This window comes from Melospiza georgiana, chromosome 4 (genome assembly GCF_028018845.1).
Source record: "Melospiza georgiana isolate bMelGeo1 chromosome 4, bMelGeo1.pri, whole genome shotgun sequence".
NCBI lineage: Eukaryota > Metazoa > Chordata > Aves > Passeriformes > Passerellidae > Melospiza > Melospiza georgiana.
In genome coordinates this window covers 56,463,700-56,478,809 of record NC_080433.1, presented here as the reverse complement: position 1 = coordinate 56,478,809, position 15,110 = coordinate 56,463,700, and the positions used below count along the sequence as shown (strand labels likewise).

At 41.2% G+C, this 15,110-nt stretch overlaps 1 protein-coding gene across 1 annotated transcript in view; it reads right to left on the bottom strand.

Annotated features, from left to right (window-relative positions):
- Positions 1–7,431, bottom strand: part of TES (testin LIM domain protein) — a 28,034-nt gene extending 20,603 nt beyond the window's left edge. Inside the window, exon 1 of the mRNA XM_058022877.1 lies at positions 7,350–7,431. Within this exon, the coding sequence (XP_057878860.1) occupies positions 7,350–7,376 (27 nt within the window). The 5' untranslated portion in view covers positions 7,377–7,431. The remainder of the gene's footprint in view (positions 1–7,349) is intronic.
- Between the last annotated feature and the right edge of the window lie 7,679 nt (positions 7,432–15,110).

Genomic DNA, 15,110 nt, shown 5'->3' with positions numbered 1-15,110 from the left:
GTGACAAAAGCTGGCTGCCTTACAGTAAGGAGAGAGTCATGCACAGAAGCTTACTATCATCTTAAAAACTCAAATGATCATATTCAAGTGTCTAAGAGTTCGTTCAGAAGTGTAAAAGAAACAGCAGTTCTGAAGAAATAGTTTAAATGGCTTACCAGAAGGATTTATTCCTAAGTTTATTTAACACTTCTAATCTCCTCAGTCCCACCCCGAGACCAGAATTAACTCAGGCTCCAGCTGCTTTTCCTTCCTCACCCCAAGAGGACTCCTGTACCACCAGACAGGAGAGCTTCACCCTGCCACAGACAGTAAGCCACAATACTTGTACTCAGCCTCTGCAAAAGATCAAAAACCTTTCCAGTGCTACAGATCCCTCCAGAATTTGAAAGGATGTGGCTATACAGTGAGAATGCTGTCATTAATGGATTGCAACAATTAACAGGGAGCCCCAGATCAGAATTAAATCCTCTTCACTGTCCTTTCTGCAGAGCTTTCTCCTGTGCTTGAAGGTGCTCCAAGCACAGAACTGAAGTGATCCATGCTAAAGCTATTCTTAGATTTACCCTTAAATCCTAGGAATTTGAAGATTAGTTAACTATTGATCTACTTGGGTGTTTGAGTGGGAAAGCACCTGTAGAGAACAAGAGATTTCTAGTACATCTTAATGTGCTTTAGGCACTTTCAGAGAAGGTAAAGCAGGAAGGACAGGCAAAAAACCCCTGAAAAACCTAAGAAACCTCACTGCTGTGCATGCTCTGTTGCTGAGATCTGATCCTGTGTCACTGTATTCTGTACTATCAGAAGTCACCTCCAGCAGGGAAACACAACAAACAGAAAATTAAAATAGGTTAGAGCATTTAAACTTTAAAAACAGAGCAATGATACTTCTTATGATTTTAAAATGATAGAAGAACCAACCACTACAAAAGACACATGAATATCTGGACAATGCTCTTAAAAAACTTTGACAGACACTGTATGAGAAGGAAAAAAAAATTCAGATCTGTAACAAAGAGCAGTATCCCACAAATCACTTCATATTTGTTTTTAACACATCCATTAAAATTGATGGCAACTGTGACCCTGGGGTTTTTTAAAATGTGTTTTGGTTTGGGGAAAGTTGACTGGAATTAAGAACCCTGGGTACAGAGGTCCATTTTGCACACAAAGAAGGATGCCAAAAAGTGGTTGCATCCAAGAAAAATACTTGCAAGATGATCTGGACCGGCAGAGGAATAAATCAAGGAGCTGCAGTAGCCTGATAGTACAAAAGTCACCGGAATTTATTTTATTGTGTTATCGTCTACTAAATATCAACCATCTCAGAATTTAAATATTTAGGACACTGTTACATAGTGTACCTTCAAAAGGCTAACAGCTATCAAACACAGCTCAGCTGGATAGAAAACAAGTGTTGTATTCACAAAAAGTCCAGCATTACACTAGCTAAGTTTGAATGCAGCTGACACACACAGTAACAATCTGTAAACCTCCAATACAACACTATCCATCATCCAGAACCACAGAGGCATTTTCACAATACTCCATGTATTTTGTTCTGACATCAGCACTCTCACACAGTCGTCTCCTCTAACATTAGGTTTTGAGAAGCAGACCTGAAAACCTACACATTCATTGTTAGGAGCTTTAGTCATGCAGGAAAGTGCAACCTCTTTTCTGCTTTTAAAAGCTGTAGCTAGAAAACCTCAGACTGAAAACAAGGCACAAATAAAGAGTCAGGCAGACTTGAAAAACAACAAAAAATTCCGCAACAAAACCAGAAACACATACACAGCAGTACTGGAGTACAGTTAGATCTGGTGTATTCTGGAAATATCATGAATGACAGAAGCCTCCTTACTCCCTTAACCTGTTCATCTGAGCAAGTTTGAGATGGTAGGTAACAGGTGTGACATGCTTTCATCTTCAGAGCTCTGCTCTTCCTGAAGGTCTCCAGGACCTAAAAGAACCCCAACAACTTTGGTCATCAGCAAAAACTATTTATATGGGGGGCTTGTACATGTACATCCCTATAAAAAACCACACATACATATATATATATATATACACATAACCAATACACATAAGTATTAGTTAGTATTAGTATTATTTTATTTATATAAATAAAACATGCATATCTATTTAGATTGTAAAATACAATTTTAAAATATACTACATTATAGATATTTACATCTACACCCTCATAACCGTAAACTTTGTATCTGCTAGGAAGAAGACAGTAATTTGCATGACATGTTCAGTATATTTTCTTGAAGTAAAAAAAGTATTTTCATGCAACTTTTACCAATAACATTTCATTAAAAATTGAAACTCACCATTACTATTACTTAGAGAAAAATAGAAACATTTCTTTCTTTTTTTCCAGGAACAACTTCAGAATCAGATCTTTGTTACTTTTATGACAGAATACTGTAACTCAAAGTTAGTTGATTTTCACCCTTGCTGCAAAATACTTGGTTTATAATTATACCCTATTGAAGAAACTTTCATATGATATTAAAAGTCCTGCAGCCCTGCATTCAAAGAATTTCTTGACTTGTTATTCAGGCATTTGATGATATTTCGTAGTCAGACACCTGGAGAGTACTTTTGCCATGGGAAAAAAAAAGAGTAAGAGTCAAAAAGTTTAGTTCAGCTGTGCCATATTTGCCAAGCTGCTATCCAGGGATGATGGACAAAAAATAACCTAGAGGTGTAGATTCAGACAGGTGTCTCAAAAAATTATTCACATAATTTTTTACTCTGCTGGGGGAAAAACCCCTCAAACCCCACAGCATATGCAGGTAGCAGTTAGCTTGTGAACAAAACTGAAGTAGTTCCCCCATATCTATATAAATGTTTTTGTTCTTCCACTTTCAGGCAAAACTCATCCCTGAATAAAAGCACATTTCCTTGATCTTACTATACATATGAAACAGCAAAAAAGATCTACTATAATGGGTTTCCATAGCAGCAACAGCAAAACAAACAGTGGCCTCAACAGGAAGTACAGCCCGGCAGACATTACTAAATGATGCTTTGCAAAACACAGAAAAGTTGACTTTGCTCCTATACATACTTTATTCACCATTCATTTATCAAAGATCATTACAGTTGTTGACTTAGCAATGTCTAAAACACTCAGTGTTTGGTTTTCCAACTGTAACAGAACAAACATGGTCTCACGCCACTGAAAAATAACCACACACAAATTCCCCACTAGAGAAGTTGCACCTCTTCCCCCCAAACTGCCCTGCCCCCTCTCCACTGCAAGCAAAGTTCCTTTAATAAAGCAAGTATTATACTGTGAAAGTTTATACAGAACAGACTCAGTGCCAGATTCTTATTTTCTCTAGTGAAGCATGAGACCGTGCTGCCAGCACGGCTGAGAAGCAGGACCGTGACCTACTGATTCATTTCCCCAAGTTCACAGAGGTGGCAGACAGGGCAGCAATCCAGGCTCTCAGAACAAAGTTCTGCTAGAGTATTCAGCACAAAGCATTAAATCTTTATGCTCCCTTTAGTCTCAAAGCAAGGTTTGAGAACACAGCATATATTGTATTTGGGAGAAACAGTGGTCTGTTTTTTGCACAAGTACTTTTCAAGCTGGAGCTCCTGTTCTTACCCTTCAGCTCTGCTGTGCAATAGTTTTATGCAAACACTATCTTCATGATCCTCAAATGCAAGAGCAAATCTAATTCCCCCTGAGAAAAAGAAGAAAACTGTACAGTTTCCCCTGAATTCAAAAGGAAAATTGTAACAGATCAGGAAAGTCTTAGTACTCACAAGGCAGCCAAAAAGACACTATTCACTGCCTAGATGTTTGCCTGTTACTTAATAGCTCTAAAATGCACGGGGAACTGACTACAAAATCTACATGACCACACATTTGCATATGTTCTGCATATATATTGCTCAGTGCAGAAAGTTCATGCTGAAATTTCTGTTTCTGGCAGGCTGTGGCTGCCCAGAGCCCAGGATTCAGACCAAGGGAGACATCTGGCTACACAGTAGTACTTGTTCCTTTGGCCACTCATTAAGACAGCAAGATGAGTTTTACAACACATGAAAGAAACCAAACAGAAGCTAAATTAAAAGTGTGAGCCAAAGGAACTGTGCCCTTAAGATTCCTTCAGAAGGGTATGTTAAACAGGACTGCTGCTTTTCTGTCACAAGAGAAAAGAAAGTATATAAGGCATCCACTGCTGAAAGGATGGGTTAGAAATTGTGCAGGTGGGGCAGTAGCTCTCCTGCTGAAGAACAGGCACATGGTTGGAGTCCCAGTGGTCTTGTCCTGGAGGGAAGCAGTTCCAATCAGACAGACTGTGATAGAACTGCTACATTTGGAGAAAAACCCACCAAACCTAATATCAGCAATGAAAACAGACTTTCTCCGAGTGTTTTTTTTTTCTTCACACAAACCCAGACATGTAGATACAAATCCATATAGCAACTTGCCAAAGAGACAATACAGAAGCTCAAAAAGGAAGAATGGACTCATGGATTACTGACACTTAGAGAAATCTTAGGAATGTGACCTTGGAAACTTGATCTATCAGGTTTCCCAGAAACAGAAAACATTCCATTATATTACCCTGTACAGTTATAAATTAGCAGTCGTGGGTAGGGGAAGCTTTTCTACAGCACCAGCTGAGTGTCTGAGCCTCCACACCACATGCTGCTCCAAGAGGCATTCATTTCCTTCTGCTCTGCTGAACACCAGGGCTACAGAATAGCCAACATCTAAACTCAGAGTTCAAAAATGCAATGGAATTACTCATCTGGGGACAACATGACAATTCCTGCTTGCTTCTGCCCAGTGCTTTAGGAAATTCCTGCCCAACAGGAAGATTAGCCACTCACCACTCCATAATATTTATCAGTTATTTGCCAGGCAACAAATACCTACAAGTCACTACAAAATAAAAGGTTACATAATGTACATTTTGTAAGAGAACTGAAGCTATTTTGCTCCAGGGTGCTAGACAAAGACAGTTGAGAACTACAGCATGTGGTAAAGCAACCCACTACTGCTGATTAACTAAAAATCTGACTGCTGCTTTTGACTGATGCCAACAGGCATCTCCATCTCAGGACAAGTTTCTTCTGAAAGCCAAGTAATTCACTGGTTCTGACAATCTTGACTGGACACTTCTCAGAATGTTCCTCCACCTTTCAAGAAAGAAGGAAGTTGCCAAATAAAGACAGAAGCAAAAAGATAATAAAACAAACAGGTTGAGAATTAGAATTAAAGGACAGAAAAGGAAGACACACAATTATTCCAGAGTTGACATGAAACTGTTATTCTATTCAGTGTACAAAATTCACAAAATTTAAGAAGTTTTGATTGAATAAGTTTTGGTAGTCAAAAAGGAAGAATTTTGTACTGAGCTTGCTGGTAACCTAGTAAAGCTTCCCGGTTCTCCCTGTAGGGATTTTCAGAGAGCCTCTTCTGTTCTCTTGGAAAATGAGCTTCACCCAAGTTACAAAGAGAAAAGATGAGAACACTCGAGCAAGGGAGGAGAGACAGCACAATAACAGACACAGGTTTCTGAATATACATGTGGTAGAAACAGAGAAAATGTCACGGTCTTCAAATCATAGACATCTCTGTGTATTAACACTAAAGCAGAGCAGAAGAGAAATGCTACTTTCATAAAACAGAGCTTTGCTGGTTTCTTTTGTGGCACTAGCTTTTGTGTCTATTTGAGCAGGTTCAGAAAAGTCTTCAGGAACCTTCAAAGTTGATGGAGAAGAGAACTAAAAGATAACCAGGAAAAATATAGCAAAATAGTCAATACATTTAAACCACACACAACTACCCAATAATTAATTTCAAGCAGAGGTTCAGCAACTACAAGTTCACTCAAACCATGACTCCGTTATCAGCAGAATTTTTATCAGTGATTTCACACCCCATATTTATTTTCTCTTTAGATAAATTCTGAATTAGAATGCTCTATCTTCCACAAATATGCGTCTTTCACCTCCTGGAGCTCAAAGAGCTTCCAGCAAACAAACTCTGTGATGCCATCAAGTCTAAGTTTTAAATTGTACTTAGAAAATACAAGCAAATCTACTCAAGAAGCTTATTTTTCATTGCATTCAAGGAGTCACAGAAGGGGAACAACGCTGGGCGCACAACCAGCTCCTAAAGACAGCAACAGTACTTAGCTACACCCATCTATAAACTGATGGCCTGATAACCGGGGGTTGAGATAGGCAGCTCCTCCAAAGCAGGGTCCTCACCCAAGTGACACTATCACACGGTGACATCACCTGAAGCAAGCTGTAACTCAAGGCCACCGCTGCCAGGATTCAGCCTTAACCGGTGTCCTTCCACACTACACAACTACTTCCACCCCCAGGTCAGTTTCTAGCCTGCAAGCTGGAAAAGCACACAGGTATACAAAGTGCATAGGTGTGTTTTAAAGCAAGTTGCTACCTTTAAATAAAACAATTCAGTAATAAGCCCCCCCAAAAAATTCATTCAACATGCATTTCAAAGGGCTTCTTTTCACATATCCATGAAGGTTGTGTACAGATTTCACCCATGTTCACATATAAAGCTCCTTTTCTCCTTATCAAATAGTATCAAAAAAAGATACTGCGAATACGTTTTTTTAATTTTAAAAAAGTCAGGGCTTTAGCAGTACATTTAATTTGTGAAAGAATTAGAAGCAAAGAGTATCCCACATGAAGTCAGTTTTACATAGGAAGTTTTAAATGGTCAATTTTGGAAAGAGATTCAATACAATTGGATTACCTATCGCTTTTGTTTCCTGCCAGTTTGACGCAGACTAACTAGTCAATATACCTTTAAAAATGAAGAAAAATCAAGGCCAGGCTTCTGGCTCAAGGGGGTGATCCACAGGACCGCTGATAACACACTTGTAAGGACTCAGTCACATCACAGGTCTGCAATCAATCACTAACATAACCACAAACAGCGACTCGGCTGCTCGCAATTTAAGTTTCATACTACACACACAGCGCACGTACATGAAAACAACTATCACATCTCGGGGTTTACTGGGGGTGCCGAACACATGTTTTACTGAATGACAGAACAGCGGCACGTCCCCACCTGGGGCACCAGCTGCGGCGATGACCGAGGGCCGGCAGCAGGGAGGCAGCCCGGCCGTGCGCGCCCCGGGACACCCGGCAGGGGCTCTGCTGCCACGGGGCCCGGGCGGGAACGCGGGGAGCGGCAAAGGCTGACCCCGGCACCCGAGGGGCGAGCCCAGGGCAGTCCCCGCGGGGGCTGCAGCGCCGAGGCGGGTCCGCCGCTCCCCGGAGAGCGGACAGCGGCGTGCGCGGCAGACAGCCCGGCGGGCAGCCCCCCTTACCTTCTTCACTTTATTCTCCAGGTCCATGGCGGGGCGGCTCGGGCTCTGAGGCAGCTCCCACGGACGAGTCTCCGCTCGCGCGCTCCGCCACGCTCAAACTTCCGCTGCCCTGCGGCAGTGGCTGCAGCCGAACAAAGGCCGCGCGGCAGCCAATCCCCGCCGGCCGGCGCCGGCCCGGCAGCCAATCCGCGCCGCCCTGCCCCGCCCGGCCCCGCCCGGCCCGGCCCGGCCCTGAGTCAGCCCCGGTACGGCGGGAGGTGAGGGCGGGGCGCTGCCGGTGCGGGCTCTCGCCTTCGGGTCATACCCATGCAAATGCTGAGCCTCCTGAAGCATGAGAAAAGAGGAAATCTTGGGCTGTAAATGCGAGTGTGCCCTTGAGGCCAAGAGCGCCAGTCGTAACCTGGGGTGCATCGGGAGCAGTATGGGCAGCAGGTGGTCCTGTCCCTCTGCTCGGCCCTAGTGAGGCACATCTGGAGCGCTGGGCTGCATTCTGGGCTCCTCAGCACGGGAGAGACAAAGAGCAGCTGGAGAGGGCCCAGTGAGGGCCACAAAGATCATTGGGGTCTGGAGCATCTCTTTTATGAGGAGAGACTGCAGCAGCTGGGCCTGTTTAGTCTAGAGACCTCTGAGAGGGGATCACATTAATGCATAAATATCTCAAAGGCGGCTGTCAGCTGGCTCCTGTCAGGCTCTTCTCAGTGGTGCCCAGCGACAGAACCAGGAGCAATGGCTATAAACTAAAACACAAACGTTTCACCTCAACATAAGGAAGAACTTTCTCACTTTGAGGATGACGGAGTACTAGAACAGGCTGCCCGGAGAGGTCATGGAGTCTCCCTCACTGGAGACATTCCACCTCGCCACATTTCTGTGCCACTTTCCCTAAGCGCCCCAGCCTTGTCAGGGCCATTGGACTACATCATCTCCAGAGGTCCCCACCAACCCTGACAATTCTGTGGTTTATGGACTTGAGGAGGAGCAGGAGCCGGCCAAGGTCCCACCCTGCCCCGCCTGGCCGAGACTGCTCCCGCATTCCCAGCGACTTCCTGGGAAGCAGGGCCGTGCCCGCAAGGGCTGGGCCAGGCTCCACCTCCCTGCCTGCCGGGAACGAAATCCGAGCCTGGTCCCAGGCTTCCAACACTCGTGTGTTCAGTCCTCGGATGCCACTGATAAGATGAATTGTATTTTACCCGTAATGTATACGTAATGCAAAATGACAAAAAATTTAAGCATTTGCAAGACTGAATACTTCCATAAATATTTTAATGTTTCATTTTTCTTTTATCTTTGGAAAAAGTAGCAAACATTCATACAGACTTTATAGCTACCCTAGGAATTGATGGTGAAAATTTTGATATTTTTTCACTCATTTGCAGAATCTAGTGTTTTCTCTCCACTATTACTAGCTTTTCTCAAGTAGATCTGAGGTAGTTTTGTTTCTTCCCCAGAGACCAGAGATACTTATATCTCAGCATTTAATCTTTTTTGTCTGACACCACTTGTTGAAAGAAAGCAAAAATGTTTTTGTTTGTTTTATTGTTTGTTTGTTGTCTGGTAGCAGATGAAAGCAAAACTGACTTTTCAGCTAGGACTGGCATTGTGGTGTATGCCATGGGCCAACAGCTCCTGCAGGTAAATCTATGCAGCAGATCTTCACCAAGAAGTTCAGTAAAAAAACTAAGAGAGGGTGGGGTCACGCTGTATCATTAGAAAAATGGGAGAACATAGTCCACCAAGTAATGCTGCTGTATTCAGTGTGAGTCTCCCTTACAGAGGTGAACAATAGGAACTGTTGCATGTATTTTGTTTGGTTGGGTTTGACACTTTGGTTTTCATTTCTGGTTCTCACTCTCTTTTGTTTGGTTTAGTGGTTAATTCCTGGTGGTTTGGGGGTGAAAGACAAGGGGAAGTTAAGAGTGCCTGATGTTGCTGTACCTGGGACCCTATAGTTTGAATACCATCAAGCCTCATAACATCCTCAGACTACAGTCAAAGGAGCAAGCAGGAGATTATTCCTGTTCAGTAAATGTGCTGTTGAATGCCAGCAATTAAAAGGACTAGATAGGTATTTTTGACCTACTGAGCAGAGAAATGAAACCATCATAGTTGTCATTGTATGCTTTTCATTTGGGAATGGATGTAGCAGCATATTTTCATTCTAGGAAACAAAAAAGAAGTGAAAGAAAATCTTGTATGATTTAAGTGTATTTTGTTTATCCTTATCTCTCTGGGTATAATTGCATAATAATGGTTTTGATAATGTATTTTTTCTTTTTTTTTTTTCCTACTAAGCTATAACACTGCTGAGTTAATAATAATTTCATTTGCTTGCTTCATATTTTTCTTAAACTTCTTGACTTGGAGATGCTCTGGTTGTGATTTGTGCATGTTGCAATTGTGTCATCTAGTGCCAGAATATAGTAATCTTTTAACAACTCTCCTATCTGCAAATTCATATATGAAACCTACAAATTTGTGTATCTAATGAAAAATGCAGACAATAATATAAAACTTCTGGTTTGCAAACACACTTTTTGGTTGGAACACACTTTCTCTGGGACCCATAAAGAATGAATTTTAAGATTGTAACTTTTTTCTGTGTTTTCTATGGCTTTAATTTGCCTGGCAGAAATAATTCCCTATTCGGTGAATATGATCCTATACGACTCTTCTACTTAAAGACTCTGAAGTTTGCCAGGGGAGCAACATTGACATGCCAGGGCACAGAGCTGGGCTTTATTACAGCTGGGAAATCCAATACCTGTTTTAAATATTAGTATTTTCTAAGGAAAGAGCACAATGTAACCCAGCACTCCCACAGCAAGGTTCATGAAGCCAACAGGCAGAAAATGGAAAAGACAATACTTCTACCATATACATTTCTGGGAACAAGGACAGCAGGGAATGGATGGTCTGTCAGATAATTTTCCTGGTTTTACAGTTTTCTTTGCACTCAGATACCATAATGATAAATGTAACTACATTTCTCCAAACATTAGATATGTAGATTATATAGCTGATTTATATGTCCATCCTCAGATGGAAGGTATCATAACTGAGCAATGCTGAAAATTTGTTTCCAGTAAAGCTGTTATTTAATAAACAGTTCTTCTGTTTAAACTTTTCAAGCAAATACTTGAGATTAGCTTCCAGTGAAATTCTTCTAGTTTTTCTGTTTTCTCAGTGCTTTATATGTTAGAAGAAATGACACTGTGCTTTTAAGATCTTTTTTCTGTAAATACAATCTGAAGTGTGATATAAATATAAGGAGTCTGTCTTGCTTCAAAGTGGCTTAACACACTAATTTAGTTTTAAAAAAGCATTCCATTTTGAGAAGGGAATAATATTTGCATTTTTGTATCTATTTGAATAAAACAAAGGAATGTTAAATAAAATGTCTTGTGGCACGTCCAATAAAAACCCAGAAGGGAATTTGGGTGCGGAGATCAAAAGTTGTAAGTCTGGAGGCATTACTGATTATCTGCTTACCAGGTAAGCATATACATGGTTTTCCATTGTACTTTAATTATTTTGCTATTTACTGTCTCAGATTTCAGAGGCTGCAAGTGTTAATATTGACACAGTAATTTTGATAATTATTTCACGCTTCATCCATTGCAACTCTAGAAACTAAACTTCACTGTATTTCACTCTACAGAGAGGCTTATTACGTTAGGAAGTTTCCAACCATGCATGAAATAGAGGTGGATTTAAGAACCTTGTAAAGCTTTTGGTAGCAGCTGTTGCCTTTTAAAAGAATACAGAAAGAAGAGGCTCTGCCCCACTTTTTCTATAAAGCCTGAGTAGATATTGAACCTTCCCCCAAGTCAGAATGCAATGTCTTAAGATTTCATCAGCATGATGGGGAATCAAACTACAGCTTCCATCTGTTAGGACTGTGGACTAGCTCCCAGACTTTGGCCACATTGTGTTAGCTATGCTTTTAAAGTAGTTCCACTGTACAGAAAAGAAAAAGAGCTCACTGAAGCAGTGACACAGTGGATCTGTCTCTGTGGCCATGCAGTCCCAAGGCCTACATTGGCCAGATGTTGGGTAGACTTATAGTTTGACAAATGAGGGTTTGTTATCCAAAGAACCCTCAACACAGGCTGCAGTCATGCTCTTTCTTGTTCTCCCTGACCATCCCTGTGACTTTTGAAACACAAAGCAAAATGTGGTGTAGCTTGATGATTATGGCACTTGCTGGGAAAATCAAAGCTTCCTTCAACCAGAAGAGGAACTTGAACTTGTCAACTTTGTAGACAGTTTTAGGAGCATAAAGAGAAGGGGAGAAAACAGTAAAAGAAAAAAAACTCTTCTATAAGGAAAGAGTAAACTGTGCTCTTTCCTTTGAAAGAATTGGGTTAGAAGGAGTCTCTGTTTCCTAACAAGCAGAGATATTTTCTATCAAGTATGGGTGATTCAGCTGAGTTGGGAAACAGCTGTTTGCTGACTATCATTTCTTTTCTGCTCAGTATGCTTCATGGCTCTGAGCCTATTCTGAGTTATGGGACTTCTCCATGACCTCTGTGTGCCTTAGGTCACCTAGCATGGAAACTAAACATGTCACTTTTAGGTTTCTAAGTCAATTATTGGATATAAATCAGAAATGATGTATTGGAGAAGGTAGCTAATTCTTTTATTTCATCTCAGGTTTTCAGTCCCAGTCACAACATGTGTAGTTAAAATCTGAAGAAGGTTCCTGCATTATTAAATCTCTAATAGATTTAATAAACCCTACTCAATACCTTCTCAAACACCTCCTCAAAAGGTAATACAAATTATAAGAAATTAAATGTATGGCACCAGAAAAATACTAAGTAAAGCCAGAGATGCACTTCTTGTTCTTTGAAAAGCTTATTGTATAGTATGTAAGTTCCATACATATTTCATTCATGGAAGAAAAAGGAGCTCCTGGCAAAATTCAAACATATAAAGGGAGTTTATAGAAGGTGGAAACCTGAATGGGTAACCTGAGAGGGATACTGAGGCACTGTCTGGCGTGCAAAGATATGTCTATGAAAGGCAAAGCCCATTTGTAGTTGAATCTGAGAAAGGATGTCAAAAGAAGCAAGATAAAGTTCTTGCTACTTGAGTACACAAGTAGCAAAAGGAGGAGTAAGGGAAGTGTGGACATGCTGCTGAATGGGGAAGTGGTCCTGGTGACATGGGACATGCAAAAGGCATTGCCATCCTCACCTCAGTCTTTACTAATAAGACTGGCCTTCAGATATCCCAGATATCTGAAGTGGGAAAGACTGGAACAAGGAAGACATACCTTTGGTGGGAGAAGGTGAGGTTGGGGCATACAAAAGCAAGCTGGACAAATGTAAATCTATAGGTCCTAATGGGAGGTATCCGTGACTGCCAAGAAGGGTGGATGATGCTGTTGTGAGACCAGTTGATCATTTTGGATTCATCATGGTGACGGGGAGCAGTGCCTGATGACTAGAGAAAAGTAAATGTCACTCCTATCTGCAAAAGAAGCAGGAGAAGGAGAACCAAGGGAACTACAGGCCACTGACCCTCACCTTTATCCCTGTGATGTTTGGTGGAGCAGCTAATCCCAGAAATCATTTCCAGGCACGTAAAGGAGGAGGGTATTCAGCATGGATTTACCATTCATGCTTGACCAACCTGATATGGTCCTGAGGTGCATCCATGAGATAAGTGGCTTGGTAGATGAGAGAAGCATCCTCATTACTGGGTGATGGGGCAGCGCATTTTCACAGCAAGCTTGCCGATGATGCAAAACATATGGGTGTGACAGACACCCCAGGGGGTCTGACTGCCATCTAGAGAGATGTGGACAGGCTGGAGAAGTGGGTTGACAGAAACCTCTTGAAATTCATCAGGGATTGCAGAGTCCTGCAGCTGGGGAGAAACAACCCCAGGCACCATTACCTGCGGGGGGCTGAGCCACTGAAAAGCAACTTTGCAGAAAAGGACATGGTGGTATTGGAGGACACCAAGTTGATCCTACACTTGCAATTTGCCTTTGTGGCAAAGAAGACATAGGATATCCTGGGCAGCAGGTTGAGGGGGGTGATCCTTCCCCTTTATCCGCTGATAATGCCTCATTGGAAGCATTGTGTCCATCATTGGAGCAGCTATCTACATACTTGTATTTTCCATCTGAAGAGAGATCAAAAATTTGATGTTTATTTATTAGCTCCATGGACTTCATCTAAGTCAATAAGTTATCTATTTTTTATGTTTTGTTGTTGTGAATTATGTCAGAGGTCTCTCAATATCCAGAGGCAAAATTTTGGAAACTATGGTTTTTTAGAAATTTTATGGCAAACAGCTTTTTATTTTGTCATGACCACAGAGCAGTTCTTTGAAATCAAATTTTTCTGCAGGAGTTCAAATACTAGGAGTGGAATTTTCATGACAGTAGAGAACACAAAAAAAAAAGAACCCTCATTAGGACTAAGGTATTTACATGAGTTGCAGAAGTGCAATATCTGATGCTGCTTTGCCTAGGTCAGAGTAGAAGACTGTAACCGTGGGGAATACTTCAACTCTGGGAGTAGTTAGTTCAATAAAGGATAAAGGCTGTTTCTGTCATGTTTCTCACTTGGAACATTCTTGGTTTTGTTCCAATGCAATGCGAGAGAATTTTTTATTTCTGGTCTCGAAAAAACTGCGGAATGGAACTAATTTCCTATACAGCTCTGCTAACAATATAGTGTTATGAGCACTTGTTTGGCTTCTTTCCCATGCAAGAGAGCTCCAGCAAAGGTTCTGTGGTTCTCAGATTTTCCATTAGTAATAATTTACATAAAGATTGTATATGTCTAGAGAAGGATAATTTAAGTACCATCTGGATAGAATCAGAGCAAGTCTTTTGCTATAATTTGTATTTAATAACTTCAGCCTATGCTTGAAGAGATGATGTCTAATGCTATTGAAAGAAAGTAGTTTCAGTATATGAGATCATGCTTTTATGACTACAGATGCCAAGGAACATTAATAGATAATTGAATTCTTTATGTGTCTGTTCATAATCCAGTATCCTGTGGTACTTGCCACCCACATCTGAGAAAAGCAAACCTGTAATGTCTTAGGAAAAGGGCTCTGATGATCAGACTTTCTGCATACAGGACTCCTTTCAGAGTCATCAAAAAATTTCTCTGGCTTGGTTCTGCAAGAACAATTTTTTTCTATTAAATGGACTGAAGTTGTCATTAGGGTCATAGGTGTCCAAGCTCTCACTCTGATAGATCAAAGACTCTTGCTTTTTCTACTGATCAAACCTACTGTTAGCCCAGCCAAAAAGGTACCCACTTGAGATCTTCCTCAGTAACTTACAGGTTGTCGAAGGACTAGTCTCAGGGGACATGATTTATAATTTCAGATGGTGTATGTGGTATTCAGAAAGAAAAATCAAAATTAGGACTATTATTAGGACAAAATCAAAATTAGGACAACTCCCTGCTTGGGCTTGCCACTTCTGTTTTTATCAGTCCTGGAAGACTTTCTACTGCACTCTAATCCTTCTTCATATAACAATGTCATAATATAATATGGCCTTGATATGAGTCTAGCATTTGCTGCCTCTATTGAAATACAAGTTTAGGCTCTGATCCAGCAGGTGGGAATGCTAGCTGAGAGTCATAAGTCAGCCACAGAGATAGTTTTCCTACACCTGTGCCTTCATTTAAAATTAAAATACATGTCATATAATTCATTTTGGCCACTTTATTCTGATGTTTGACTTGGAAGCTTTTGGTGCAGAGGTTTTCTAGCTCTGAAGCA